Consider the following 27,837-nt stretch of genomic DNA (forward strand, 5'->3'; position numbering starts at 1 on the left):
TGACTTACCACATACCCCTTTCTCCTTCTCTTGTAAAAGAAGGTCTTCTCTGACTTTGATTTAGGTTAAGTTTCCCTTCTGTTTGTTTCCCGCACCCATCTCGTTTAATGACCATTGTTCCACACCTGTCTTCCACTAGAATATAAGGGCTAGGAGGAGGGGCTGGGTCTGTTTTCCTGATTCCAATACCCTTAGCACTAAGCACAATAAATATTTGTTAGAACACTAGTCAGAATAAATATTTGTTAACTAAATATATAGTATGATTCAAACTGAAAACTCACTATTGAAAAGAATCGTGAGTGAATGTAATTATTAGAAAACATAATCTATTTTTTCCCAAAGGTATAAATGGTCACATTTGACCTCTGGTAATATCTGTAACATTCCAGAGTTTAAATCCTAAGTGTAAAATCTGTAGTCATATTTGCACTTCATCAGACCTACAGTCCAGGCTGGTGTTAGCTGCCCAGTTTGACATCTGGGCTGACTCATTTTAGTCTGGCTGTTTGAGGTTAGCTTCCGGAGCTGTTGTACTTGTGTTGTCAGTCATTTGCCTCTTAGGTCAGAATTTCACTGACTGGAAGGAAGAAAACAATAGCCTTCAGAAGACTAATTTTTCCATCTTTTAGCAGAAAACAACTAACTTTCTTCTCCACAAGTATTCTTTCAGATTGTTTAATTTTTTTTTACAAGAAAATAAAACAGTGAATGGGACTTGAGGTTATATCCCTAAATTTTATACTTATTCTCAGTTGATAAAAATTTTAATATATGATCTTTGAAAAGAAAAACTGAGTTTTTCACAAATGCTAAAAACTAGGATCGAGCATCTAAACCTCCTTTCGTGAATTCAACAATTGTTTACCAGATACTTCAGGTTGTGAGGAGTGCTGTGGTGGAATTATATTTTGATGTAATTTATAATGTGCTTTGATCCTTCTCATTACCCTGTGATCCTTCAGACAACAGCTGGGCCTTCTGCTTGTATGTGTCAGGGAAGGGTTTTTACAGAACAGCACAGTAGAAAAACATCCTGGACTTAAAATTCTAAACCCTGAAAGACTTGTAGCATGACATTTTTAAAAACCATATAATCAGTTGGAACATGTCTTCCACCCCCAGATTAGATAAAGAAACTATGCCAAGAGAAAAGACAGGGAGCAAAGAAGAGAAGAGGGGAGAGGAGAAGAGAAGGGAAAGGGGAGGGGAAGGGAGAGAGCAGAGCAGGAAGGAGGAGAGCTTGAAAGAAGAAGAGGGGAAGGGAGAGCCAGAGGGAAGCAAAAGGATGAGATGCAGGGGTACAGGGCCCACTTCCAGACCTCCCTGGGCTCTATCTCCTGATAGGTTGGGAATATAAGAGTACATGAGAACTCATTCTATCTTTCCCTCGTATGCTTGTGAAAAGCAACAAGGGATCCGAGTTTCCCTATGCTCATCATTGTACCAGCTAAAACCTAATGAGGAAAATAAAAACAACTCTTGTTTGAAACTGAGGAAATATAATCGTGAAAGAAAACTGACTAATAGGTATTAGACACCTTAGGAGCCTAATGGAATAAGGACAAAATCTAGATATTAGCAGTAGCAGGAAACCAGTACCACGCCTATGCTGGAAAGACAATGGAAAGACATAGTGTTTCTGACAGCCCAAAGTCCAAGGTCATGTGGAAAACTGGAACCACAACAATCCTGACCAAAGGGAGTAGATCACAAAAGAAATGCAGCTGATAATAATAATGCAGGGAAAGGTGGGCAAAACCCCTGGCCTCTCTCTGCTTCCGACCCTCCTGTTGTTCATAGATACTTTACAAGTACCAAACCCAGCTGGAATCTAACTGACATAAGTCAGCCACTCTGTAGGAGAGTAAGAAGGGTGAGGCATGGGTCTGAGAACAAATACACCCAGATGTAAAAGTAGGAAATGTCTGCAGGGGATGTCTCGGACTGTGGACCTAAGAAGGCCTCACAGAGTCCCCACACCTCAGGATGACCCAGAGGGGCCCAGAGCAAGGCACATACGACAAAGGAGCCCCAAAACTTGAGGGGACCTTGGAGCTGGGAAAGGGAATATAGATCTGGGATTTTCCTGGAAGGAAACCAAAGACCAGATGGGCTGTCAAAAGACAGCATTGAGAAGACCGGCTTGATTTCACAGTAATGAGTTGACTACATGTAACTATCCCAACCTCCCCATCGCATTCTACATTTAGACAACACTCCAACACTCCTTAGTTGGTAAAGAAGCTGCCTGCAATGCCAGAGACGTAGGTTTAGTTCCTGGGTTGGGAAGATCCCCTGGAGAAGGAAATGACAAACCACTCCAGTGTTCTTGCCTGGAGAATCCCATGGACAGAGGAGCCTGGCAGGCTACAGTCCATGGGGTCGCAAGATTTAGACACAACTTAGCAACTAAACCAGCACCAACAACAACATTCCAAGTAAGAGGAGAAGAGACCAGCTAGCAGAATGGAGGCCAAATCTAAATTCACTCCTAGGTAAAGAAGAAAAAGAACTGTACCAATAAACAGACACAGTTCTTTATTTAAAAGAGCCTACTGAATGTGTGGGGAAAGATGGACATATAACACAGGTATCAGTAATGTGGTGAGAAAGAGGTCATGGTAAAGGATACACTGAGGTGCAGAGGTACACAGAGAAGTTGCTGTATTTGTCTGTATGGTAGGACTTCTCAGAGAAGGCCTCAGAGACAATGGTATCTGATGAGACTGAGGGATGACTAGGGATTTAGCAAGCAGATGGGGGAGAGATCCTCACCTCTGTTATCTTCTTCTGTCCCTCCTAATGCTCTGATTTCAAGAGAAGCCTGCATATTTATTATCTAACTGCAGTCCATTAAAGTCTTTCAGAAACATGACAAATCTCTGGATTTATCTTCATTTTGAATGGAGCAGTGCTGGAATGGTAGGATGGGTGTGACCTGTGTTTCAGCTCTAATGAGTAGGTACAGCAGCTTGCAGGAAATTAGTTTCTTAAAATATATCCTTTTATAGATTTGAAGAGGCCATTTTAATTCCCCCTCTTGTTTTCATTTTTTAAAAACTTTTATTTTTTATTGAGGAGGCCATTTTTAGATTTCAGTTTTGAACTAGAGACTTGGATCTAAAAGCACAAAGGTAGTCTTTTGGAATGTGTAATCCACAAGGGAAATATATTTAAGCCATCTAAAATATATCTTCACAATGAGCAAATGTCCATAGTTGAAACAAATTTTAGATCTAACAGTCTGATCTGTCAGGACTTTCCTGCAAATATTGTATTTTGCCATTTTTTGAAGTAGAAACAAAACCATTGATTTACAAATAACCTCAACCATCACTATTCCAGAAAAAAATTTCCCAAACTTACCCTTTATAATCCAATAATTTAAGAAACAAATAATTGTTGTTCTCTCCATTGTTTACAAAATAGAAATGATTGTGTTACAGAAAACAATAGAAGTCTTTTTTTTTTTTTTACCTCATTAGAGATGTCTGTTCCAGAGAGATCAACTGATACCAACGAAAAGATGTTTGCAATAAATTCAACTCCTAGGTCAGTCAGATGTTCACAATTTCGTAAATTCAAGTAGTTTAAATTATAGCACCTGAAAGAAAGTAGCATGAAAAATTACCTTAAACTTTTCATCACCCTGTCAAATAGCAATTTCTTTGCATAAAAACCATCTGGGGAAAGCAAATGCTATTGAAACAAGGATTTTATTTTTCTCATCATAATGTTAATGTTAATAGTAAGCTTAAAAGTGGACAATACACAGCTGAGTGAAATATTTTTTCTGTGATTTCATTTCATATTGCAATTTCTGATAAGAAAAAAATATTGCATGCATGCAAAAAAACTCATATATATAAATACCAAGATGAATAACCACTAAAAGGACAAAATTAAATCTCTCCTTTTCCTTACGCATTTACTACAAGAATTGGACTTCACCCTGTAGAGTACACAAGACCTTTGACAAGTAAAGAGGATCAAGAATAAATTCACCCACTAGAATATCCCTTGGGATACACTGGAGTAAAGGTTTCCATAGAGACAATGTCCTTGAAAAAGACAGATAAGTCACCCAGGTATAGCTATTTTTAACTTCTTGAGTGATTCCATCTCAAACTTTCTCCAAGGTGAAATTAGTAATAAACAGAGATAGAAAATATTAATCTATGACTCCAATATCTTACTTGGTTTAACTGAATATTGGACCAGCTTCTAGGCATCCCTGATATTTTCCAAATGGCTTCAAAAGTTCATCTCTGATCTCTCATATCAACAGATATACAGCTACTAATAATATATGTAATATTATTGTGTTATCGTACCGTTCTGATAGTTTTGCAATGGAGGCATCACCCAGGTGGATACAGTTACTTAAGTTTAATTCTCTTATCTTTGTGCTTGCAGGACCATCAAGAAATTGCTTTAGTCCCGTATCGCCAATTCTGTAGGAAAGAATAAGGAAAGCTCTACATGTGCTTTTATGTATAAATATGTACAGTACTATTAAAATAAGAGCTACTACATCCAGTACATTCCAGAATGGCAAGGTAATATCTATATCTGGTATTTTGTCCACATTTGTAAACCAAATTTGGTTATATAGCTTTTACTTTAATAGAAAATATATAAATGATAGTAATAGATGTATTAATAAAAATGCTATTCCTGTTCATTTGTTCATTTAATTAGGTGGCATGACTATTAATAAAACAGATGGCCTGCAAAGTTTCTTCCCTGAAGTTAAAATCTGATCATGTTAAATAGTGCCTGTTGCAATCTCCTGCAAAAGAAAAAGACCAAAACTTAGGATAGGGAGAACCAATACTTACAATCAAACTACTATCAAAATCTTGGAGGAATTTCCACTAAGCACAAATCAGTTTAGCTGGACTAGAAAAAAACCCAGCAAGTTACGTATAGATCCTTTCTGAAGCAGACAAAACCTGATGCTGTAGGAAGACCTTGACCTCAGTCTTCCCACACTGTCCTTAATCAGAGACACCTGTGTGTCAGTACCACCCCCCCCCCATAAGTCCTGCTTTATAACGATTCTCTAAATTATAGTCAACAAGAAACACACTTTTAATAAAATGACAACAAGAAGAAAATTGTGAAGTAGCATTGCTGCAGCTGCAGCTGCTAAGTCGCTTCAGTCGTGTCCGACTCTGTGCGACCCCATAGACGGCAGCCCACCAGGCTCCCCCGTCCCTGGGATCCTCCAGGCAAGAACACTGGAGTGGGTTGCCATTTCCTTCTCCAATGCAGGAAAGTGAAAAGTGAAAGTGAAGTTGCTCAGTCGTGCCCAAGTCTTAGTCACCCCATGGACTACAGCCTACTAGGCTCTCCATCCATGGGATTTTCCAGGCAAGAATATTGGAGTGGGTTGCCATCGCCTTCGAAGCAAATTAAATAAAATTAACACAGGGAAGGCAATTCAGTTAAAATTCTATGCTAGTAAAAATATTAAACAAGACTAACAGGGTAGTTTTATATTGATTAGGATTAACCCTCAATGAAGAGAATATGGATGGATGTGAAATTTGGAGATCATATTCTTCCCTGCCATGAAATTATGTACAATGAAATGGTGTAATAATGTGGCAATTTAAAATATGTGTGTGATCTAGCAACTTATGAATATATGTTATGTGTTAAAAAAAATCTTACTATCCATTGAAATTAACACAACATTGTAAATCAACTATACTTCAATAAAATAAATTTTTTAAAAATCAGGTTGGTCTTGGATTTCTTCTCTGCAAGAGAAATACCAAACATATAAATATAACAGTATAAACAGTATTAATAAAATATCAATTATAAATATATTTTCTGTTACAGAGGAAAAATCCAAGGCCAGTCTGATTTTTTTTTCTGGTAATTTGATTTTTTTTTTTTTTTAACATTTTAAATCAATTCATTTGCTTCGGAACATTTATAGTCAATTCCGGGCTTCCTGGGTAGCTCAGCTGGTAAAGAATCCTCCTGCAATGCAGGAGACCCTGGTTTGATTCCTGGGGCAGGAAGATCCCCTGGAGGAGGGCTTGGCAATCCACTCCAGTATTCTTGCCTGGAGAATCCCCATGGACAGAGGAGCCAGGCAGGCTACAGTCCATAGGGTCGCAAAGAGTCGGACACGACTGAGTGACTAAGCACACACACACAGGCAAAATCATGTTTATGGTCATTTGGTAAATGGTCATATGGTCAATTGGTAAATGGTCATATGGTAAATCAAATCTTAACTCTAAATTTTGGTTGCCTTTGAATATGGATTACAAATTTCTGAATATTAAGTATATTCATAAGCTTAATCATAAAAAAAGTCATCCTACAATCTTTTAAAAAATTACCTTTTAACCAAATAATTCTTAAAAATACTACTATGAAGACAAAAATCCAAGTCATGACTTTTTATGCAACATATAGTGTTAGTCGCTCGGTCATGTCTGACTTTGCAAAACATGGGCTGAAGCCTGCCAGGCTCCTCTGTCCATGGAATTCTCCAGGCAAGAATACTGGAGTGGGTAGCCATTCCCTTCTTTAGGGGATCTTCTGGACCCATGGATCGAACCCAGGTCTCCTGCATTACAGGCAGATTCTTAACCATCTAAACTAGCAGGGAAGCCCCTTTATGCAAACATAATATAGCATAAATACAAACTGAAAGAAAAATAATTAGGAATTCAAAAAGAACATAATTATGGTACAATTTTGTATTAGACTTGGCTTTTGACAAACAAAAATAGGTCATAAAAATTAATGTAATTTAAATTCCATGGACTATTAAAGTATATTCAACATGATAAACAACTTAACCATCAACTTTCCCATCAGCCTTACCCCTAAATAAAGACTCCAAAAGACAGAGGTCACATTTTTCTACCATGATGTTATAAAACTAAACGTTAGTTACAAAATTATAATTAAACTACTTAGATATCTGAATACATTTTTAGTAAATAATTCTTGGACAAAGAAAGAGAAACTCAAGTAAATATTATAAAACTATATATCTTTCCAAAATTTATGTATTTAACATAATTTCAATTATTATCCCAATAGGATTTTTTTCTGAAATGTGACAAAAGTATTCCAACATTCATTTGGAAGAATAAACTGGCAAAAATATCTAATAATTTAAAAGAAAACAACTCATGAAGAGAGTTTCAGTCTGTTAGATATTAGAATATATTTTGTTGTTGTTCAGTCGCCCAGTCCTGTCTGACGCTTTGCAATCCCATGGACTGCAGCATGCCAGACTTCCCCATCCCTCACCATCTCTCAGAGTGCCCAAGTTCATGTTCATTGGATCGGTGATGCCATCCAGCCATCTCATCCTCTGATGCCCTCTTCTCTTTCTGCCCTCAGCCTTTCCCAGCATCAGGGACTTTTCCAATGAGTCATCTGTTCACATCAGATGACCACAATACTGGAGCTTCAGCTTCAGCGTCAGTCCTTCCAGTGAATATTCAGGGTTGTTCTCCCTTAAGATTGACTGGTTTGCTCTCCTTGCTGTTCGAGGGACTTTCAGGAGTCTTCCCAGCACCACAGTTCAAAGGCATCAATTCTTTGGCATTCTGCCTTCTTTACAGTCCAGTTCTCTCAACCATATGTGACCACTGGGAAGACCATAGCCTTGATGACATGGACCTTTGTCAGCACAGTAATGTCTCTGCTTTTCAACACACTGTCTAGGTTTGTCATCGCTTTCCTGGCAAGAAGCAATCATCTTCTGATTTCATGGACTTCCCTGGTAGCTCAGATGGTAAAGAATTTATTAAGGTATAATGATAATAGATAACACTTACTGAGTGTTTATTAAGTGTCAGACACTATTCTAAACATATTATATGAATTGATTTATTTTATCCTCACAACAATCCTGAGTATATACTCTTTATTTTCCCCATTTTTACAGATAAAATACTGTGCAAGATTAGATAGAAGACAGATGAATGATTGAAAGAGAAAAAATAGCCTGAAAACACACATTTATACACACACACACACACACACACTGACGTGCATCTGTGTTTATATGTATGTATATATAAATTTATATGATAATCCAGGAAGCATAAATATCAATAGAAAGGATTATTTCACATAATGGCCAAGTTGATGAGTTAATGTAGTTGGTTGTAAACCTGGCTGTGCATCAAAAGCACCCATGTTGCTTTTTTAAAAAATAAGTAAGTTGGTGTTCCATCGTTAGATATTCAGATTCAGTAGCTCTGGGATAGAGCTTGGGCATGTGTAGTTTTATTCAGCTCTTCAGGTGATTCTGATGCTCTGGAATTTTCATTTTAAATCATAAATATTTTTAAAATGTAGCTTTCTATTACTGATTCCTAATATAATTGCACTGTAGTAAGAGAATATAGTTTCTTGATATCAGTACTATAAAAGTTGTGAGGACTTGCTTTAAAACTTTATACACAGTCCATTTTTTGAAGGATTGATATGTGGTTGAGAAAAATATATGCTTTGATTCTCAAATTTCCCATTTTAAGTGTATCTTCTGTAGATGAATTTTTAAAAATCTAATCTAAAACTCTAATATTAAACCTCCCCTATCTTGTTATACTCTATTACATTTGTCTTTTTATTTTTTCACTCTGCTATCATATCTTCAGTTATCTTCCAACTTTGTATTTCTCTCTTCACTGAGTTCTAGTCTGCTGATTAGCAATCCATTTTATTTCAATAACTATCATATTTTTTTATTTCTAAAAGTTAGTTTTTCAAGTTGTTGTTGTACAGTCATTAAGTCATGTCTGACTCTTTGTGACCCCATGGACTGCAGCACACCAACCTTCCCTGTCCTTTACTATTTCCTGGAGTTTGCTCAAACTCTTATCCATTGAATCAGAGATGCCATCCAACCATCTCTTCTTCTGTCGTCACCTTCTCCTCCTGTCTTCAATCTTTCCCAGCATCAGGGTCTTTTCTAAAGAGTTGGCTCTTTGTATCAAGTAGCCAAAGTATTAGAGCTTCAGCTTCAGCATTAGTCCTTCCAGTGAATATTCAGGGTTTATTTCCTTTAGGATCGACTGGTTTGATCTCCTTGCTGTCCAAGGAACTCTTGAGAATCTTCTATAGTACCACAGTTTGAAAGTATCAATTCTTTGGCACTCAGCCTTCTTTATGATCAAACTCTCACATCCATACCTTACTACTGGAAAAACCATAGCTTTGATTATATGGACCTTTGTAGGCAAAGTGATGTCTCTGCTTTTCAATATGTTCTGTAGGTTTATCATAGGTTTGTCACATTTTCTTCCAAGGAGCCAATGTCTTTTACTTCCATGGCTAGTCTAGTTATTTTTATCATATTTTGTTGCCTGCTCATATTTCTGGTTCCATTATCTATTTATTCAAACATTTTGTACATAGTTACTTAATATTCTATGACTGATTATTCTAATATCTGAATTACTCAGCTCAAATTTATACTGCATATCTTTGTACACTTGATGACTCATATCTTCATACATTTGATGGTCTTTAATTGTGAGCATCTATTTATTTGATCTTAACCTATGGGAATCCTGGATGCTTAAAGAGAAGATGCTTTCCTTCAAAAAAGCTTGCAGATAACTTCTTCCAGGGGCTTGGGTACTATCTACTTGAGACTGTTTTGTCCCTTTTGAAGGGTCCAAACACTGCAGAAGTCTCATCCTGCTTCCCTATCTTGAGTCTTACTAAAATTGATTCTCTCAATGCCAGTGTTGAACATTTATGCTAATAGCAGCTCCACCTTTTATGTTTGCTTGCCCTCCACTCTCCATCTCAGAGAGTCTGCTCATTGAGAGGATGGTGATGAATCATGAACTGCATATTTCTCTTACTCTTTGTAGGCTCAGCAATGTATTGAAAGTATGTTTCATCAAGAATCTAAATTGTTTGTATTAATAGCAAGGAGTCCTTTGAAGTGTTTTGTCAACTATACTGCTAGAAGCATAAAAACCTCCATTTATTTTTAAAATTAACTAACCTACAGAAGCCTGAGTGAAATATATAAATGCAATTCAATTTTATTTCATGTTAATACAAATAGGATTAACTGTTATGTTCTTAGTTGCTCAATTGTGTCCGACTCTTTGCGACCCCGTGGACTGCAGCCCACCAGCCTCCTCTGTCCATGGGGATTCTCCAGGCAAGAATATTGGAATGGGTTGCCATGCCCTCCTCCAGGGGAATCTTCCCAACCCAAGGATAGAACCCAGGTCTCCCGTACTTCAGGTGGATTCTTTACCAGCTGAGCCACCAGGGAAGTCCATTAGCTGTTGTATAATAGCTTCCATATTGTGCTTCCATCATGATGCCAGCTTGTTCATGAGCTTGCAACTACAAGATATCAGCTGGGGCTTTAGTCATCTGCAGGATTTACTGAGTGTGGAGGATCTGCTTCTAAATTCACTTACATGTCTTTTGGTAGGAGGCCTCAATTCCTTATTGGCTATTAACTAGAGGCTTCCTTTCCTAATCCAGGTTTCCCCGTTTCAAATCCTGTCTTTGCCTTCCCTCCCAACCCTCGATGCCTCCCTATTTTAATAATAGGGACCATGGATTAAGACTTTGTTTAGCTTAGTTTATTACTCTAACTTGTCTTATGTTATACAAACTATTAACCAATTTCTTTGTAATCACATGCTGTTTTGTTAGCTTCTGGCCCCATAATAGTTTAAGAAATTTACATAGGAAAGAGGCTGAGATATCAATTGGGGAAGACATTTTATCAAGAATTTGATCCTTGCCCACCTGAGAATGCCAGGTTAGAAGCCTATTTGTAACTCAGGTGAAAAAAACGGTTTCAGTAAGAACTTGCCATCTGTGAGCAGATCCACACAGAGGAAAAATCTAACTAGTACCCAAGAGTAAACACTTCAGTAAGATTGGTTCTTCATAGGCAAGTCAGAAAGTCCATTTGGGAAAAAGATCTATTAACTGAACTAGCTGTGAGAACCTTCACTACGATAAGTAGCCCACAAATGTTCTAGTGAATTCATTTAATCTTACAAGAGCCTGTGACTCCACATATCCTGAGCATTCCCTGATCATCTCCCCGTGCCCACATGTAACTAGTCTGGGTTGGGTGCCCCTCCTTTGTTTTACCACAGAACTCCGCACTTACCTCTACTTAGATCCCTGACTTTCATGTTTACTATACTAACCAGTGAGCATCTTGAGGAAGCTTGGAACATTCTAGATAATCAATGTTTCTTGACTGAATGACTGTTTACCTTACACAGTTTGCCAGATTCAACACAGTGAGTTGCTTCAAAGGTGAGAGTGATTTGAGGCTACCATCTGTTATTCCCTTGCAGTCTACCATGTAAATGTGACTGATGTTTGGATAACTCTTGTCTATAAGTTTGAAGCATGCATCAGTAATCCTTTTATTTCCTGTTTAAAAAAAAGAAAAAGTTAAGGATTGTATTTGAATCACCACAAGATTAAAAGTAAAAATTAATGCTAAACTACTTTTTAATATCTCACACCTTCAAATCGGATCTTTTTGATGTCACAACCAGAAAGAGCTTTGAAAGTACTATCGGAAATATGTGGTGCACCAATGAAAACTACTGATGAAATACGATGGCATTTTTCAACTAAAGCCTTTAGAAGGAAAAAAATAAAAGATTAATCAGATTATATAGAACACATTTGTCAAAGTCATGAGATTATTTTTTCTCTCAGTCTTTTCAAAAATGGACACATTAACTATTAAGTTGTCCTATTGTCAAAGAAAATGGGAACTTTTACTTTTTCCAATATACTTGACTACACTTACATTTGAGTAATGCGTAGGAATCAACTAAATGATATCACAAAAGATAGGAATGCATGAGACAATGGAATGCTGAAAGAAATCGGAACCTTTAGAAGCTTAACATGTAGAACCAGACTTAAGGTTTATGCTTAAGCTTACATATGATTTTGTAAGATTTGATTGCAATATCATTGAAATAAAAATATCCTAAATGTGAAATGAAGTTTCTTAGGGTATTTAAAGATTCAAATGTGTGTATAAATTTCATAATTATATAAACATCAACTGCAATGAAAAGCCCATTCATATTTTTCAATAATTCAAGCCACTAGAAAATATGCCTACCAAATGGGATTGAGAAGAAAATGTAGTTTCCAAATACCTACTTTTACACAGTTGTCCGTCAGAGTTGGCATGTCATTGATAGTCAGATGCATTATCCCACTGCAGCTGTTTGCAATGTTCCTGAAGCCTTGGACTGAAATCTGAATTGTACAAAGTTGGTGAAAATGATGGGAGAACCCATTAGCATTACCTCTAATAAAATCCAAAGATAGTAATAACCAAAGATGTGTTATGATTGGTTTACTGTGTTTTAAAATTGAAACCATAACATGTTGCAGACATAAAAAGGAAACACATATTCTAATCTTGATTTCTTTATTTTATTTTTTATATGTATGTTTTGTGAAATGATCACCAGGGTAAGCCTATTTAACTTGTTATTCTATTTTGTATTGAAGTAAAATTCATATAAAATTAGTCCCTTAAAGTCTCTTAACTAAGGAGAAATATCAATAACCTCAGATACACAGATGACACCACCCTTATGGCAGGAAGTGAGGAAGAACTAAAGAGCCTCTTGATGAAAGTGAAAGAGGAGAGTGAAAAAGTTGGCTTAAAGCTCAACGTTCAGAAAACTAAGATCATGGCATCTGGTCCCATCACTTCATGGGAAATAGATGGGGAGACAGTGGAAACAGTGGCTGACTTTATTTTTCTGGGCTCCAAAATCACTGAAGATGGTGATTGCAGCCATGAAATTAAAAGACACTTACTCCTTGGAAGGAAAGTTATGACCAACCTAGACAGCATATTAAAAAGCAGAGACATCACTTTGTCAACAAAGGTCAGTCTAGTCAAGGCTATGGTTTTTCCTGTGGTCATGTATAGATGTGAGAGTTGGACTATAAAGAAAGCTGAACACTGAAGAATTGATGCTTTTGAACTGTGGTGTTGGAGAAGACTCTTGAGAGTCCTTTGGACTGCAGGGAGATCCAACCAGTCCATCCTAAAGGAGATCAGTCCTGGGTGTTCATTGGAGGGACTGATTTTGAAGCTGAAACTCCAATACTTTGGCCACCTGATGCAAAGAGCTGACTCATTTGAAAAGACCCTGATGCTGGGAAAGATTGAGGGTGGGAGGAGAAGGGGACGACAGAGGATGAGATGGTTGGATGGCATCACTCACTCAATGGACATGGGTTTGGGTGGACCCCGGGAGCTGGTGATGGACAGGGATGCCTGGCGTGCTGTGGTTCATGGGGTCGCAAAGAGTCAGAGACGACTGAGCAACTGAACTGAACTGAAGTAATCATAGTTTTGAATAGTCACAACTTCTATGTAGTTTCAAAACATATTTATCACCCTAAAAAAAATCCTTTTACGTATTAAGAAGTTGCTCCCCATACACACCTTCCCTAGCCCCTGGCAATCACTAATCTGTTTTCTGTCTCTATGGATTTACCTACTGTAAATATTTCTTACAAGTGGAATTATGCAGTATGTGGTCATTTTGTGTCCAGTTTCTTTCACTTGCCCTGATGTTTTTGAAGTTCAAAATATATGTGTCAGTACCTTATTCCTTTTTATGGCTGAATAATATTCTATTTTATGGAGATACCACATTTTGTTTATCCACTTATCTGTTTTAGATCTTTTGGATATTTTGAATAGTGCTACTGTGAACATACATGTACATCTATTTGTTTGAATACCAGTTTTAAATTCCTTTGGGTATACACCTAGGAGTGAGATTGCCAGATCATATGGTAATTCTACTTTTAACTTTTTAAAGAACCACCAAAATACTTTCTACAGTGGCTGTACTATTTTACATTCTCACCAGCAATCTACAAGGGTCTTAATTTCTCCACATCTTTGCCAAAACTTATTTTTTATTTTTTCATATTTTCCTTTTTCAAAAAATTTCCTGAGTTTGAAGTAGTACCTCATTGTAATTTTGATTTGCATCCCCCTAATGACATATGCATTGCAGGCAGATTTTTTACCAGATTTTTTTACCAGGTGAATACTGGAGTGAGTAGCTTATCCCTTTTCCAGCAGATCTTCCCGACCCAGGAATTGAACTGGGGTCTCCTACATTGCAGGCAGATTCTTTACCAGCTGAGCTACCACGGAAGCCCAATGACTAATGAAATTGAAATTTTTTCATGTGCTTATTAGTCATTTGAATGTCTTCTTTAGGGAAATGTCTATTCAAGTCCTTTGACTATTTTTTAATTGGTCATTTGTCATTTGTTGAGTTATAAGAGTTCCTGTATATTCTGCTTTCTAGACCCCTAGATATATGACTTGGAAATATCTTGTTCATTCTTTAGGTTGTCTTTTCACTTTTTAATAATGTCCTTTGATACACAAGTTTTTTATTTTGATGAAGTCCATTTTCTCAGCTTTTTCTTTTGTTGCTTATGCTTTTGATGTCATATCTAATAATCCATTGCTAAATCTAAGGTCATGTAGATTTATTCTCAGTGTTTTCTTCTAAGTGTTGTCATTTTAGTTCATATTTAGGTCATTGGTCCATTTTCAGTTAATTTTTGTATGGAGTATGAGGTAGGGAACCTACTTCATTTTTTCATGGATAATCCAGTTGTCCAGCACCAGCTGTTGAAGAGAATACTCTTTCCCCAACTGCATGGTCTTGGCACCTGTGTTGGAAATCAGTTGGCCATAACAGTATAGATTAATGGACTCTCAATTCTACATGTCTGTCCTGTGGCAGTACCACACCGTTTTGATTACTATAGCTTTGTATGTTGATTTCTTTCAGCTATCATTATCTACATTAATAGAAGCAACAGTGGTAGAGAGTGTTCAAAAATAGTTACTGGTCAAAAGACCAAATATATTTCCCTATGAATTATCTTAAAATAACATTGTTATTTAGACTTCATTTCCTAACAAATGGTCATGGATGGGCCATAAGATGATGCTCTGATTCAGTAATGGGACAGTAAGACTCTTTCCAAAAACAAATATCAGGGGGAACTCTCGTACCAAGTCATCTTCACAATATGACAGGGAGATAGAGGAATAGCAGCCATATATATTATGATCTCAATGTTGTTTTAAAAAATATATGTGTCACAGACAAATAGACAAAAAACTAGAAACATTTCAAAATATTGTTTGTCTTTGGATGCTGAGCTCATGAATGACTTTTATTTTCTTTTATGTTTTAAAAATCTTATTTAATGAGCATATAATTCTTCTGTAATCAGAAAAAAATTGAATAAAAGGAAAGAAGAAGGAAATTCAATCCTCTTCCTCACACAGTAGGCTTGCAGTCACATACTTAAAGAAATCTAATGTATGCTGAAAGTGAGTATCTACTGAAGACTTCTGCTCCAGGACATGGTCCTTTTAACTCGTTAAAAAGCCAAGCCTCTAGGTGATATTTGGCCTAAAAGTGTCCTGTTAGATGATTTCAAAGACTTCCTGGTAAAGCTCAGGAAAACATTTGTTGAATTCCTCTTACTCCTACTCCTCAATCATGGACTGGAAGAAAAGTTTCTGATCATAGGATCCAAAATGTTCCTTGAGAGGCTGTGGTGAGCTCTAGGAGCCTAGTAGGGCTCATAATAGCTATCATTTAAGTAACACTTATTGTTTACCAGGCACTTTTTAAGGCAGTTTTCATATTGTTATTCAGTTACTCAAACATGTCCAACTCTGCAATTCCATGCACTTCAGCATGCCAGGCTTCCCAGTCCTTCACTGTCTCCCAGAATTTCCTCAGATTCCTGTCCACTGAGTCAGTGATGCTATCCAACATCTTATCCTCTGCTGCCCTTTTCTCCATTTATGATCAATCTTTCCCAGCATCAGGGTCTTTTCCAATGAGTTGGCTCTTCACATCAGGTGGCCAAAATATTAGAGCTTTAGCTCCAATATATTTTCACATAACTGGTCTGTGTCATCCTCACAAGCACCCATTATGATGTGGGTCCTAATGCTAGGTTCCCCAGAAAAACAGATCCAATAGAAGACAAGTAGATAGATAGATAGACAGACAGACAAATAGATGGAAAGGGAGGAAGGAAGAAAAAAAATGCATACATAGATAGATAGATAAAGTTCTTATAAGGAACTGGCTCAAACAACAATAGGGGCTAAAAAGTCCCAAGATCTGCAGTTGGTAAGCTGAAGAACCAGGAGAGCTGAAGGTATTGTCTGAAGACAGGCAAAGACTGATGTCCTAGCTTGAAGACAGGCATAGAGAGTGTATTTTCCCTCTCAGCCTTTTTGTTCTATTCAGACACTCAACAGGTTAGATGAGACCCACCTACGTTGAGGAAGGGAATCTGCTTTAGTCAGTCTACCATCTAAATATTGATCTCATACAGAAACAGCCTCATGGACAAACCTAGAATAATATTTATCCAAAAAACTTAGCACCCACGGCCCATTCAAGTAGACACACTAAAATTAACATCACAGCTTCCTTGAATATTTGAACATTGACTTTTCCTAGACTCATGGTTAATGCTCTTTTTGCTCTTGGCTGCTTTCCTGGCTGTTCATCTAAGCTTGCCTGGCCACACTTTTATCCAGATCAGCATCTTTGAGACCATCCACCCCATCTGGCACCACCAACTGTTTGACTCATACACAACTAAAAAGAAAGCCCTAAGACCTTATTTTTGCCCCATATTTTCAAGTTAAAACACAAAGTCTCAAGTCTTAAAATTTTAATTCTAAATATTTAATTAAGGAACTTAGGCAATCATAAAGGAAATCAGTCCTGAATATTCATTGGAAGGACTGATGCTGAAGCTCCAATACTTTGGCCACCTGATGCGAAGAACTGACTCACTGGAAAAGACCCTGATGCTGGGAAAGATTGAAGGCAGGAGGAGAAGGGGATGACAGAGGATGTGATGGTTGGATGGCACCACTGACTCGATGGACAGGAGTTTGAGCAAGCTCCAGGAGTTGGTGATGGACAGGGAACCCTGGTGTGCTGCAGTCCATGGGGTCACAAAGAGTCGAACACGACTGAGCGACTGAACTGAACTGAGTGTCCTAAAGTTAAAGTTTGAAATTGGTAGGGGAAACATTCCATTTTTAAAAATATTTTAGTGAAGTATAGAGTTGATTAACAATGTTGGGTCAATTTCTGCTGTACAGCAAAGTGATTGAGATATATATATTCTTTTCTGTTCTTTTCCATTATGATTTATTACAGTATATTGAATATAGCTCCTTGTGCTCTACAGCAGGACCATGTTGCTTATCCATCCTATGGATACTAGTTTGCATCTCCTAATCCCAAACTCCCAGTCAAAAATTCCATTTTTAATGCTTGTGTATGAGTATTATTTAACTTGTATAGCCTGAATTTTATTATTTAGACTGTATAACTTAATTTTTATTATTTAACTTGTGTAACTTTGTGACCAATCATGTTTTTCAGCACTGTGAAAGTTCTCACAGAGTATGTGTGATTATACTATGTTGTGAAAGGTCTCATAACTGACTGCTCACACTTAAAAGATATACTACAAAATGTCTGGAGGCAGGAACAGTAAAAGAAGAGAGGCTGTTCTAAGGAGCTGAGACATCTATAGACTGAGGTAGCCCTAAGAGATGAGGAAATGAAGACTCAGATCTCTTGATCGATTTTCTCCAGATTACAGATTGGTAAGTAGAGCAAGAACACAGATTTGCAAATTCTTAATCCAGTACTCCTTCTGATTAACATTCTTCAACAATAACATCCAGTTCAACTGTTCCATCCCAGCTTCCAGAGCTCTTCAAACTTCGTCATTCCAGCCAGAAAGGCATCCAACTTCTCCAGTACTCAGTGGACCTGTCTGCTCTTTGTCTGACTTTGTAACCTTTCTCCACCCCTTTCTCTTTTCATCTAGTCAAGCCTTAGCTATTCCTCAAGTCCCAGAGACTCCAGCCCTATCCTGCTACCTTTCGTCTCTCGCCCTTACAGGTTTATAACTATTTTAGCATATAACATTCCTATAATCTGTGCATGTTTTATTTCCCCCAAGGAGATGATTTTATACTCTTTTTCTTTTAAACTTCTTACTGTGTTGAATAACTATTAGGGGATAGATGAATTAAATTTAGGAGTAAGACAAAGTCTGGGAAAGAGTACAGATTTTGGCTACAGACAAGATTGAAAATGATTCAAAGTTGAAGGTAAAGCACAAGCAGAGGCAAAGCAGTAGGAGTACTTGGCTTAGATGAAGTGGCAAGATCACCCTTGGGATGAATAAGAAAAGCTTAGTAGGTAAAGAGGGAGGAAAAACTAATGGAAGACCCATAAGACAAAAATTAGGTATTTCATATTGTACTGCCATGGATTCTTGAATAAATTTTCCATAAATACTCACAGGGAAAAGTCCAGGGGAGATAAATTAACATTATAAATCTGGAGAACAGAGGACAGGGAAAGAATGCTGGGCTTGGAGCCAGCAGAGAGCTGGGTTTGAGTCTATCTCTTTCTCACTTATAACAAAAGGCAGTTCAACCTGTCTGATGCTTAGTTGTCTCATCTATAAAATGGGTATAATAATACTTATTTTAGGAGATTCTTGAGAAAACAGAGTCATGTATATGAAAGTGGTTCATTAGCATGATACCTGGTATGTGTTTTGAGTACCAGTTTTCCTGTTACTGTTCTTCTGGGCATATTGTGAGCTCACTGAAAAATAAAGATTCAAGAACTAGAGGTAAAGACCTTGAGAGATCATTCTAGTGTATCCCTCACACCATAAGTATGACGAAACAGTATTTAGAGAAGTTGGGTGATTTGAGAATAGATTCCTTATCTGTTCCTCATGGTGTGTCCCCAGTGCTGGACACGGTGCCACACACAGAGTGGGTGCTCTGTAAGTGCTGGATGAATGAACAGATGTTCTTGAGTCACACAGTCAACAGCAGAGCCAAGGCTAGAGACCATTTCTCCCCATAGTGAATAACTCCAGATCCAGGGATGGGAGCAGTTGTTTTTCACAACACTTCTAAATTTCTCCCCTTATCTCAGCCCTAGCGTATTGCCCTGCTTCCCCAGTGGCTAAGCAACCAAGTGGCTAAGAACTAAATAATAACAACAAGTCTATTACCCTCACACTCGTATCTCCAATAATGGCTTCCCCAAAACAAGTAAAAAACTTTTTCTCTCTTGCTGTCTTGGAAACATGTTCATGACAAGATTTCCTGAACAAGGGGGAAAAAGTGATAGCAGAAATCAGCCAGAGCTGAGTGGTTCCTTGTAATGCAGCCAAAAGCTGGGTGCTATCAACCAATAAGATTGTATCCAGGAAAGGAAGGGGGAGGGGCAGGGAGACCTCTGAGAAAAGCTTTTCAGTTTTGTCCTGGCATGAAATGCTTAGTTCTGTACATAGTTTATTTTAGAATATCCAAAAAGATGCTTGGCTAATATTTTATGACTCAAATATTCCTGCCAGAATCTTTTAGGCCAACCAACGATTAGTTGTCCTTTCTCTTCACTGAAGTGATGAGGATACAAGCCTAAAATTAAAGATTCCTCTCTAAGAGAAAAAACAAATTATTTCACTGTGGTAAAATACTGGGTTTTGCCACATCTGATATCTGTGCATTTTCTGTATAGGATTCTTATAAAATTTGGGGTCGGATCTCTTTTTGTTTACTTTTGAGGTAATTTTGGCTTCAGTTTGGACAACAACTGGAGCCCTGCCACGCTGCTGTTTTCTGGTTAAGCTCCCATTGGTTGGGAACTTGGGGAAGTTGGCCACACCAGTGGTGTTCCAGTCTCAAGTCCCAGCAGACAGCTACTGCTGCTAATGGGGGCAGAGAAGCCTTGGTGCTCACAGGGAAATTCTCTCCATCTGCCTCTGGCTGGGCCTCAGCACAACAGGACAGAGTGGTCTGTGAAGGAAATGAGCTCTCAGTGAGCCACACGAAAAGAAGACCAAAGTGCTGAGCAGCACAACCTAGCTCAGATCCCGGGAGGGTCACATCTTACCGAGCTCCCATTTTCCAGCCCTTTTTTGCAACATTGTCTCTGAATCAGTTAGCTCAACAATACAGAAAAAGAGATATATGTAGGGTGAGACCCTCGATGACAGAAATACCCATCTTAGGTCGACATAGCCCATGTTGTGTTCCTGTACCATTTTCAGCTGTTCCTCTCATTCTAACCAGCACTATAACCAATGGCTAATGAGTAATGTGATGACTTCAGTCATATCCATATATCCTTTATAACCTCTTGATAACCTCAAAGAAGCCTGGCTTAGCAAGCGGAATGAACTGTTGAAAAGAAGGATTTCTCCCAAAACATTATGGAACATTCTGTTTTATTGCATTCAAATGTGCCACAGGCTTCAATAGCAACACTTCTCAGGATCTGTGTTAAGAGGGCTTGATAGGCTTTCAAATATTATGTCCTCTGTGGTGATAGGAGAAGAGGCCTAATTATTATACCTACCACTCTCTCTCTCTTTGCATGTGCCTGTACTTTCGAGTCTATATGTTCTTCATGACCACTTGCGCCTCTACGTTCACTAATGCACTTCTCCCAGGTAGCTCTGGAAGAGGCTTCGGGTAGAGCTGTCTCTTTCTCTTACATCTCAGAGCACCAACAACCAGAGCCCTCACTTTGCAGTGTGCACCTTCTGCCTTGTACAATAATTCCAGGTGCACATGTGTAATATCCCTGCCCGTCTTACCCATCAGGCCCTTTACAACACCGTGCTGGGAGCAAAGTATGATGCAACAACCTATTGGCCAAATAGTTGTTAAGTAAATTGTGTGTAGAATGTAAATTAGAATTAGTAGTTCTAATGTGGAGGCGGGGTGGAGCATGGTCAATATCGTCCTTTGTTAAAGATTGCCATATTTATCTAAAAACATTGAACAGCCAAACATGAAAAAAAAAGAAAAAAAAAAAAAAAAACCTTTCATTTTTCAGTGTGAATAAGGAAAATAAAACTAAAGCACAAGATTAGTGAAGCCTGCAGATACCAGGAAGGCAAGCATGGGTGCCAACTCTGCATGTATGTACTCACTGCACAATGACTGAGAGCTGTGATCTGCAGAAGCAGGCTGCTGCTGCTAAGTCACTTCAGTCATGTCCGGCTCTGTGCGACCCCATAGACGGCAGCGCACTAGGCTCCTCTGTCCCTGGGATTCTCCAGGCAAAAATACTGGAGTGGGTTGCCATTTAAACTCTACCATCCTTGTCTGGAGTAGTATACCACGTTGTTCTCTTCCTCACCCACTGGCCAATTACTTACAGTTTCCGCTGTGCTATAATGGAGGCTTATCTTCTTTTAAATCAAGAGAATCACAGCTACAATACTTTCTTCTTAAAACACAATGATCACAGAGCTCCTTTGTCTAGATATATTGAGTTAGATGGAGGCTTTACAGCTACAGTCCTAACCACCGGCTTCACCCAGATCCAAAGAACTAAAGTAGAGTTTTATGAGCAGTTCATGAAATTCTGTGTATAAGCCATTTGCTATGATAGGGAAGAGAGAAGAAACTGAAATAAGTTTAGTTTTTCAGAAAGCATTACAATTTTTTCAAACCTATTTTCAGGAGGGGGAAATATGATCGGAGTCCCCTGAGACTCATCATTTCGTCATCCAGTTCTTCAAGATCTAAAAATTGTTGCCAGATGTTTTATTTTTTACTACTTAATGTAATAAACATCTTTAAATATTTTGGCTACAGAGATTACATTAATCTATGGATTCTAAACAATAGGCTTTTGTTTTATTTCTTTATTTTTTATTTCAATGCAGCTTGTATTAAGTTGCATTCAAACTAGTAATTATGCCAACCATTTAAATTTATATGAGTCTTACCTATAAGATTCATAAAATTTTTCATAAATTCTTCAATATTTTTTCCCAACATGGGTTGAAGTGTGATTCAGAAAGGACACAAAATATTCCTTTAACAGGAAAACTGAGGCCTAAGAGCTGACCCAGAGACACAGAAATTGCACTGTGACTTTTCTGATTCGTGCCTGCTTTTCCACTACAACCCCTCCTGAGTGATGACACTTAAGACCATATAACACTTTTCTCAAATACAAAATTTAAATGCAGCAATAATTTCTTTATCATATACAGTAAATAGCACTTTATTGTTTTACAAATGATAGTCTAATGGCTCAATAAAGGACAGAAATGGTAGGGACCTAACAGAAGCAGAAGATATTAAGAAGAGGTGGCAAGAATACACAGAAGAACTGTACAAAAAAGATCTTCACGACCCAGATAATTACCGTGGTGTGATCACTCACCTAGAGCCAGACATACTGGAAGGTGAAGTCAAGTGGGCCTTAGGAAGCATCACTACAAACAAAGCTAGTGGAGGTGATGGAGTTCCAGTTGAGCTATTTCAAATCCTAAAAGACAATGCTTTGAAAGTGTTGCACTCAATATGCCAGCAAATTTGGAAAACTCAGCAGTGGCCACAGGACTGGAAAAGGTCCGTTTTCATTCCAATCTCAAAGAAAGGCAATGCCAAAGAATGCTCAAACTACCACACGGTTGCACTCATCTCACATGCTAGTAAAGTGATGCTCAAAATTCTCCAAGCCAGGCTTCAGCAATACGTGAACCATGAACTTCCAGATGCTCAAGCTGGTTTTACAAAAGACAGAGGAACCAGAGATCAAATTGCCAACATCCTCTGGATCATGGAAAAAGCAAGAGAGTTCCAGAAAACCATCTATTTCTGTTTTATTGACTATGCCAAATAAATAAATAATTTCACAATAAACTGGAAAATTCTGAAAGAGATGGTAATACCAGACCACCTGACCTGCCTCTTGAGAAACCTGTATGCAGGTCAGAAAGCAACAGTTAGAACTGGACACAGAACAACAGACTGGTTCCAAATCAGGAAAGGAGTACGTCAAGGCTGTATATTGTCACCCTGCTTATTTAACTTATATGCAAAGTACATCATGAGAAACTGGGCTGGAAGAAGCACAAGCTGGAATAAAGATTGCTGGGAGAAATATCAATAACCTCAGATATGCAAATGATACCATCCTTATGGCAGAAAGTGAAGAACTAAAGGGCCTCTTGATGAAAGTGAAAGAGGAGAGTGAAAAAGTTGGCTTAAAGCTCAACATTCAGAAAACAAAGATCATGGCATCCGGTCCCATCACTTCATGGCAAATAGATGGGGAAACAATGGAAACGGTGTCAGACTTTATTTTTCTGGGCCCCAAAATCACTGCAGATGGTGACTGCAGCCATGAAATTAAACGATGCTTACTCCTTGGAAGGAAAGTTATGACCAACCTAGATAGCATATTAAAAAGCAGAGACATTACTTTGTCAACAAAGGTTCGTCTAGTCAAGGCTATGGTTTTTCCAGTAGTCATGTATGGATGTGAGAGTTGGACTATAAAGAAAGCTGAGCACTGAAGAATTGATGCTTTTGAACTGTGGTGTTGGAGAAGACTCTTGAGAGTCCCTTGGACTGCAGAGAGATCCAACCAGTCCATCCTAAAGGAGATCGGTCCTGGGTGTTCATTGGAAGGACTGATGTTGAAGCTAAAACTCCAATACTTTGGCCACCTGATGCGAAGAGCTGACTCATTTGAAAAGACCCTGATGCTGGGAAAGATTGAGGGTGGGAGGAGAAGGGGATGACAGAGGATAAGATGGTTGGATGGCATCACCAATTCAATGGACATGAGTTTGGGTAAACTCTGGGAGTTGGTGATGGACAAGAAGGCCTGGATTGCTGTGGTTCATGGGTTTGCAAAGGGTTGGACACGACTGAGCGACTGAACTGAACTGAACTGAATTGAATAGTTAAGAACCTGGTCTTCAGAATTCGATGGATCAAGGTTCTAATCTTTGTCCAGACATTTTCAGTGTGACCATAAGCAAATTACTTACCCTATCGTGGCATCATTATAAGTGGAGATAGCTTATATTACCTTGCAAGAGCAGGTTGTTAAAATTTTAGGAACTATGCAAGCCAGTTGTTAAACACAGCCAGCTAAAAAATTAAAACATATAAACTTAAATTAAATAAGCCATATTAACAAATGTAGTGAACACCCAAAGTCATGACTTCATAATTATTTTACTATTATGCTTTACCGTTATCTGTGCTCTTGAAGATATATATGTTTATTATATCTGTATGATGACAGTATTACATAGTGCACATTTCTTCCTGTCTCACTGGTTTAGTGACCTCTGTTAGCTTGAAATAGGCCATGGTGAGAGTATTTACACCATGAAAGTTAGCAACCATTATAATTCAGGGATTTGCCTTTTCCTTCTCAGGTGTTAGATGCTTACCAACACACTACTGCTCAGTTTCCACACCTCAAAAATGGGAATAATGATACACACCTCATATAGTTATTTATAAATATTAAATGAGATAAGAAACGCAGAGCACATACCTCAACATCTAGTTCGTAGTCAATACCTAGCAAATGGTACCAATTTTTATTGTTGTTGTTTAGTCGCTAAGTCATGTCCAACTGTTTTGCAACCCCATGGACTGTAGCCCTCCAGGTTCTTCTGTCCTCTGTCCATGGGATTTCCCAGGCAAGAATACTGGAATGGGTTGCCATTTCCTTCTCCAGGGAATCTTCCCAACCCAGGGATTAAACCCTGCTTTAGCAGGCAGAAGTTTTTACCACTGAGTCACCAGGGATTAAATAAAGTCACCATTCATTAAAATATAGAATAAGGTAAAATATAAGTAAATTATAATTTTTAATTTTCTGCTGCTGCTGCTAAGTCACTTCAGTCGTGTCCGACTCTGTGTGACCCCACAGACGGCAGCCACCAGGCTCCCCCATCCCTGGGATTCTCAAGGCAAGAACACTGGAGTGAGTTGCCATTTCCTTCAGTGCATGAAAGTGAAAAGTGAAAGTGAAGTCTTAGCGACCCCATGGACTGCAGCCTACCAGGCTCCTCCGTCCATGGGATTTTCCAGGCAGGAGTACTGGAGTGGGGTGCCATTGCCTTCTCCAAATTTTTAATTTAGCTGTTACCAATTCATTTTGGTACATTATCTCTTTATTCACAGCTGGCTTAGCTGGTCACATAACTCTTACTGTTCCAATTACCCTCTATTGATAAACTTCCAAATCTGTACCTCCATTCCCAGCTCTGCTGCAAGGACTGGACTTCCACTTTCAAGTAGTTCTTGTCATTGACAACTAGATGTATCACAGAAAGCTCAAATTCAGCTTTTCCAAAATAAAATTCATTATTCTTTTCCCCACTCATACTCCTTCTTTAGTTATCTTAGTTAATCATCTTATAGAAACACAAAATCCTAAAGCTGAAAAAGATCTCGGAGATCTAGCCTAACCTAGCCATTCTACAAAAGAGAGAACTGAAGCAGAAAAACCACGTAACTGCCCAGGGTTGCACAGGTGCTTATGTGGCATAGCAAAAGCTCTAGGTGGGGGCCTCTTAACTTTAGCTTGGGGCTCCATTCACCATCCCAGTGCCTTCTGCTTATGAGGGAGAGAGAATGAGATTGCTCTGCTAATGCAGTCTCTTTGTTCCATTTGGCTAATACAGTCATCTCTGGAAGTGCCTCCGCAGCTTTCTCCCACTTCTCCCACAAACCCCAGGGGTGAATAAGTAAGACCTTCCATGATCTTTGCCTCTCTGAAAGGGGAGGTTGGAATTTATGTAGCGTAGAGAGAACCTAAATGACCTTAGAATCTTCCAGTTTGCAGTTTGCACAGTCCACCTTTAAGATTCATGAGTCTCAGAGAGATTTAATAGTATAACAACTACTGATAAACTTCTGTTGCTGTATTGAGTATTCTGATCATTTGAACATTTCTGGGATGCTATCCCTTTTCCTTTTTGTTGACTTGTATAATAACTGAAAACAGTTGATGAAACCATAACTTTCACTGTAATATTTTGTAGTTTCCTAGGCTCTTTTCTCCCAGTAATTCTGAAGAAATATCAGGCTCAGCTCTTACCAAGAAAAGATAATCAGACTTTGCTCTAGCAAGTTACCAACTTCTCAGACACCTAACAAGTGTCCTGAGCTTCTAGCTGAAGAACTTGCTAACCATGCTCTGAAATCGGCTGCAGTTTCATTCATTCATTCATGAAACATTGATCAAAGTCTTACTATGTATCAGGTATTTATGATATACTTAGGATACAGATACAGATAATCAGGCTGAATCCTGGCCATAAGGAGCTCACAATGGGGCAGAGAGCAGACAAATAAGCAGACCATCAAATACATAGAGAACACTTACTGGAAGTGGAATGAAGAGATCTTAACCCAGATGGGTTAGGGGAAAGGAGGGGTCAGTGAAGGGTTCCTGGAGAAGGTTGTCATTGAACAGAGCCTCAAAGGATATGTGAAAGTTAACCTGATGAATGGGGAAATGAGACAGTATGAGGGTATTTAGGCAGAAGGCAAAAAGTGAGCCTAGTGAAAGTATTTAGGCTGGATGGAAATGAAGAACAAAGGAGCAGAGAGGCAAAAACTATTATAAGCCCTCTTGCTCCCTGCTGCTACTGCTACTGCTAAGTCACTTCAGTCGTGTCTGACTCTGTGCGACCCCATAGACAGCAGCCCACCAGGCTCCCCTGTCCCTGGGATTCTCCAGGCAAGACCACTGGAGTGGGTTGCCATTTCCTTCTCCAATGCATGAAAGTGAAAAGTGAAAGTGAAGTCACTCAGTCGTGCCTGACCCTCAGCGACCCCATGGACTGCAGACTACCAGGCTCCTCCGTCCATGGGATTTTCCAGGCAAGAGTACTGGAGTGAGGTGCCATTGCCTTCTCCCTGGTTTACCTTAAATCTGAAAATCTTAAATCTGTACCTTGGCCCAAACTACCCCCATCTTCATCTGGATCTTTTTCCCACTCCATGTTCAGGGTTACTGGTTTCTGGACATTTGGGTTTCAACCTGAGATTGGCTACAACCCAGCCTTCGTTACCAGCACAACTGTGATCATTCTATGCCTGCTGCTGCTGCTGCTAAGTCACTTCAGTTGTGTCCGACTCAGTGCGACCCCATAGACGGCAGCCCACCAGGCTCCTCTCTCTCTGGGATTCTCCAGGCAAGAACACTGGAGTGGCTTGCCATTTCCTTCTCCAATGCATGAAAGTGAAAAGTGAAAGTGAAGTCGCTCAGTCATGTCCAACTCGTAGCGACTCCATGGACTGCAGCCTACTAGGCTCCTCCATCCATGGGATTTTTCCAGGCAAGAGTACTGGAGTGGGATGCCTAACTTTCTATATAATGCCATAACCCACTGCTAAATACAGTTGGAGAGACATTAAATCTGTAGGAAAAGTGGCTACCCAAAGGCAATATCAACATGAGAACCCTTGAAGTAACACACAAACAGAGCAGAGGGTAAAGGAAAAGCATAACCAGTAATCTGCACTCCTTATTGGCAGTTTCTCATGTACACATAGGATAGATTTGTCCTTTCCATTAAAACTGTAAATTCTACCCATATTTCTTCTTTGAGATTTTGAAAGAAACAAGTTCACATTTTAGAGAGCTCTGATATGAACATGGAAAACTAATGTGGATCTCTTTGGAGCATTCTGGCTGATGCCTTTTAGTCATTTCTTCATTCATTAGGGACATATGTTAGATAGACCAGGGCTTCCCTGATAGCTCACTTGGTTAAGAATCTGCCTTCAATGCAGGAGACCCTGGTTCAATTCCTGGGTCGGGAAGATCCCCTGGAGAAGGGAAAGGCTACCCACTCCAGTATTCTGGCCTGAAGAATTCAGTC

The 27,837-nt window shown here is 38.7% G+C and overlaps 1 protein-coding gene across 1 annotated transcript in view; it reads right to left on the minus strand.

Moving 5' to 3' along the window:
- The window catches only part of FBXL13 (F-box and leucine rich repeat protein 13), a 216,741-nt gene that overhangs the window by 59,295 nt on the left and 129,609 nt on the right, over nt 1-27,837 (minus strand). The window contains exons 13-17 of the mRNA XM_055590169.1: nt 12,181-12,279; nt 11,523-11,640; nt 11,265-11,427; nt 4,338-4,457; nt 3,481-3,607 (exon numbers count right to left, since the gene is read on the minus strand). Coding sequence (XP_055446144.1) covers nt 3,481-3,607; nt 4,338-4,457; nt 11,265-11,427; nt 11,523-11,640; nt 12,181-12,279 — 627 coding nt within the window. The remainder of the gene's footprint in view (nt 1-3,480; nt 3,608-4,337; nt 4,458-11,264; nt 11,428-11,522; nt 11,641-12,180; nt 12,280-27,837) is intronic.

The sequence above is a fragment of the Bubalus kerabau genome, chromosome 8 (genome assembly GCF_029407905.1).
Source record: "Bubalus kerabau isolate K-KA32 ecotype Philippines breed swamp buffalo chromosome 8, PCC_UOA_SB_1v2, whole genome shotgun sequence".
Taxonomy (NCBI): domain Eukaryota; kingdom Metazoa; phylum Chordata; class Mammalia; order Artiodactyla; family Bovidae; genus Bubalus; species Bubalus kerabau.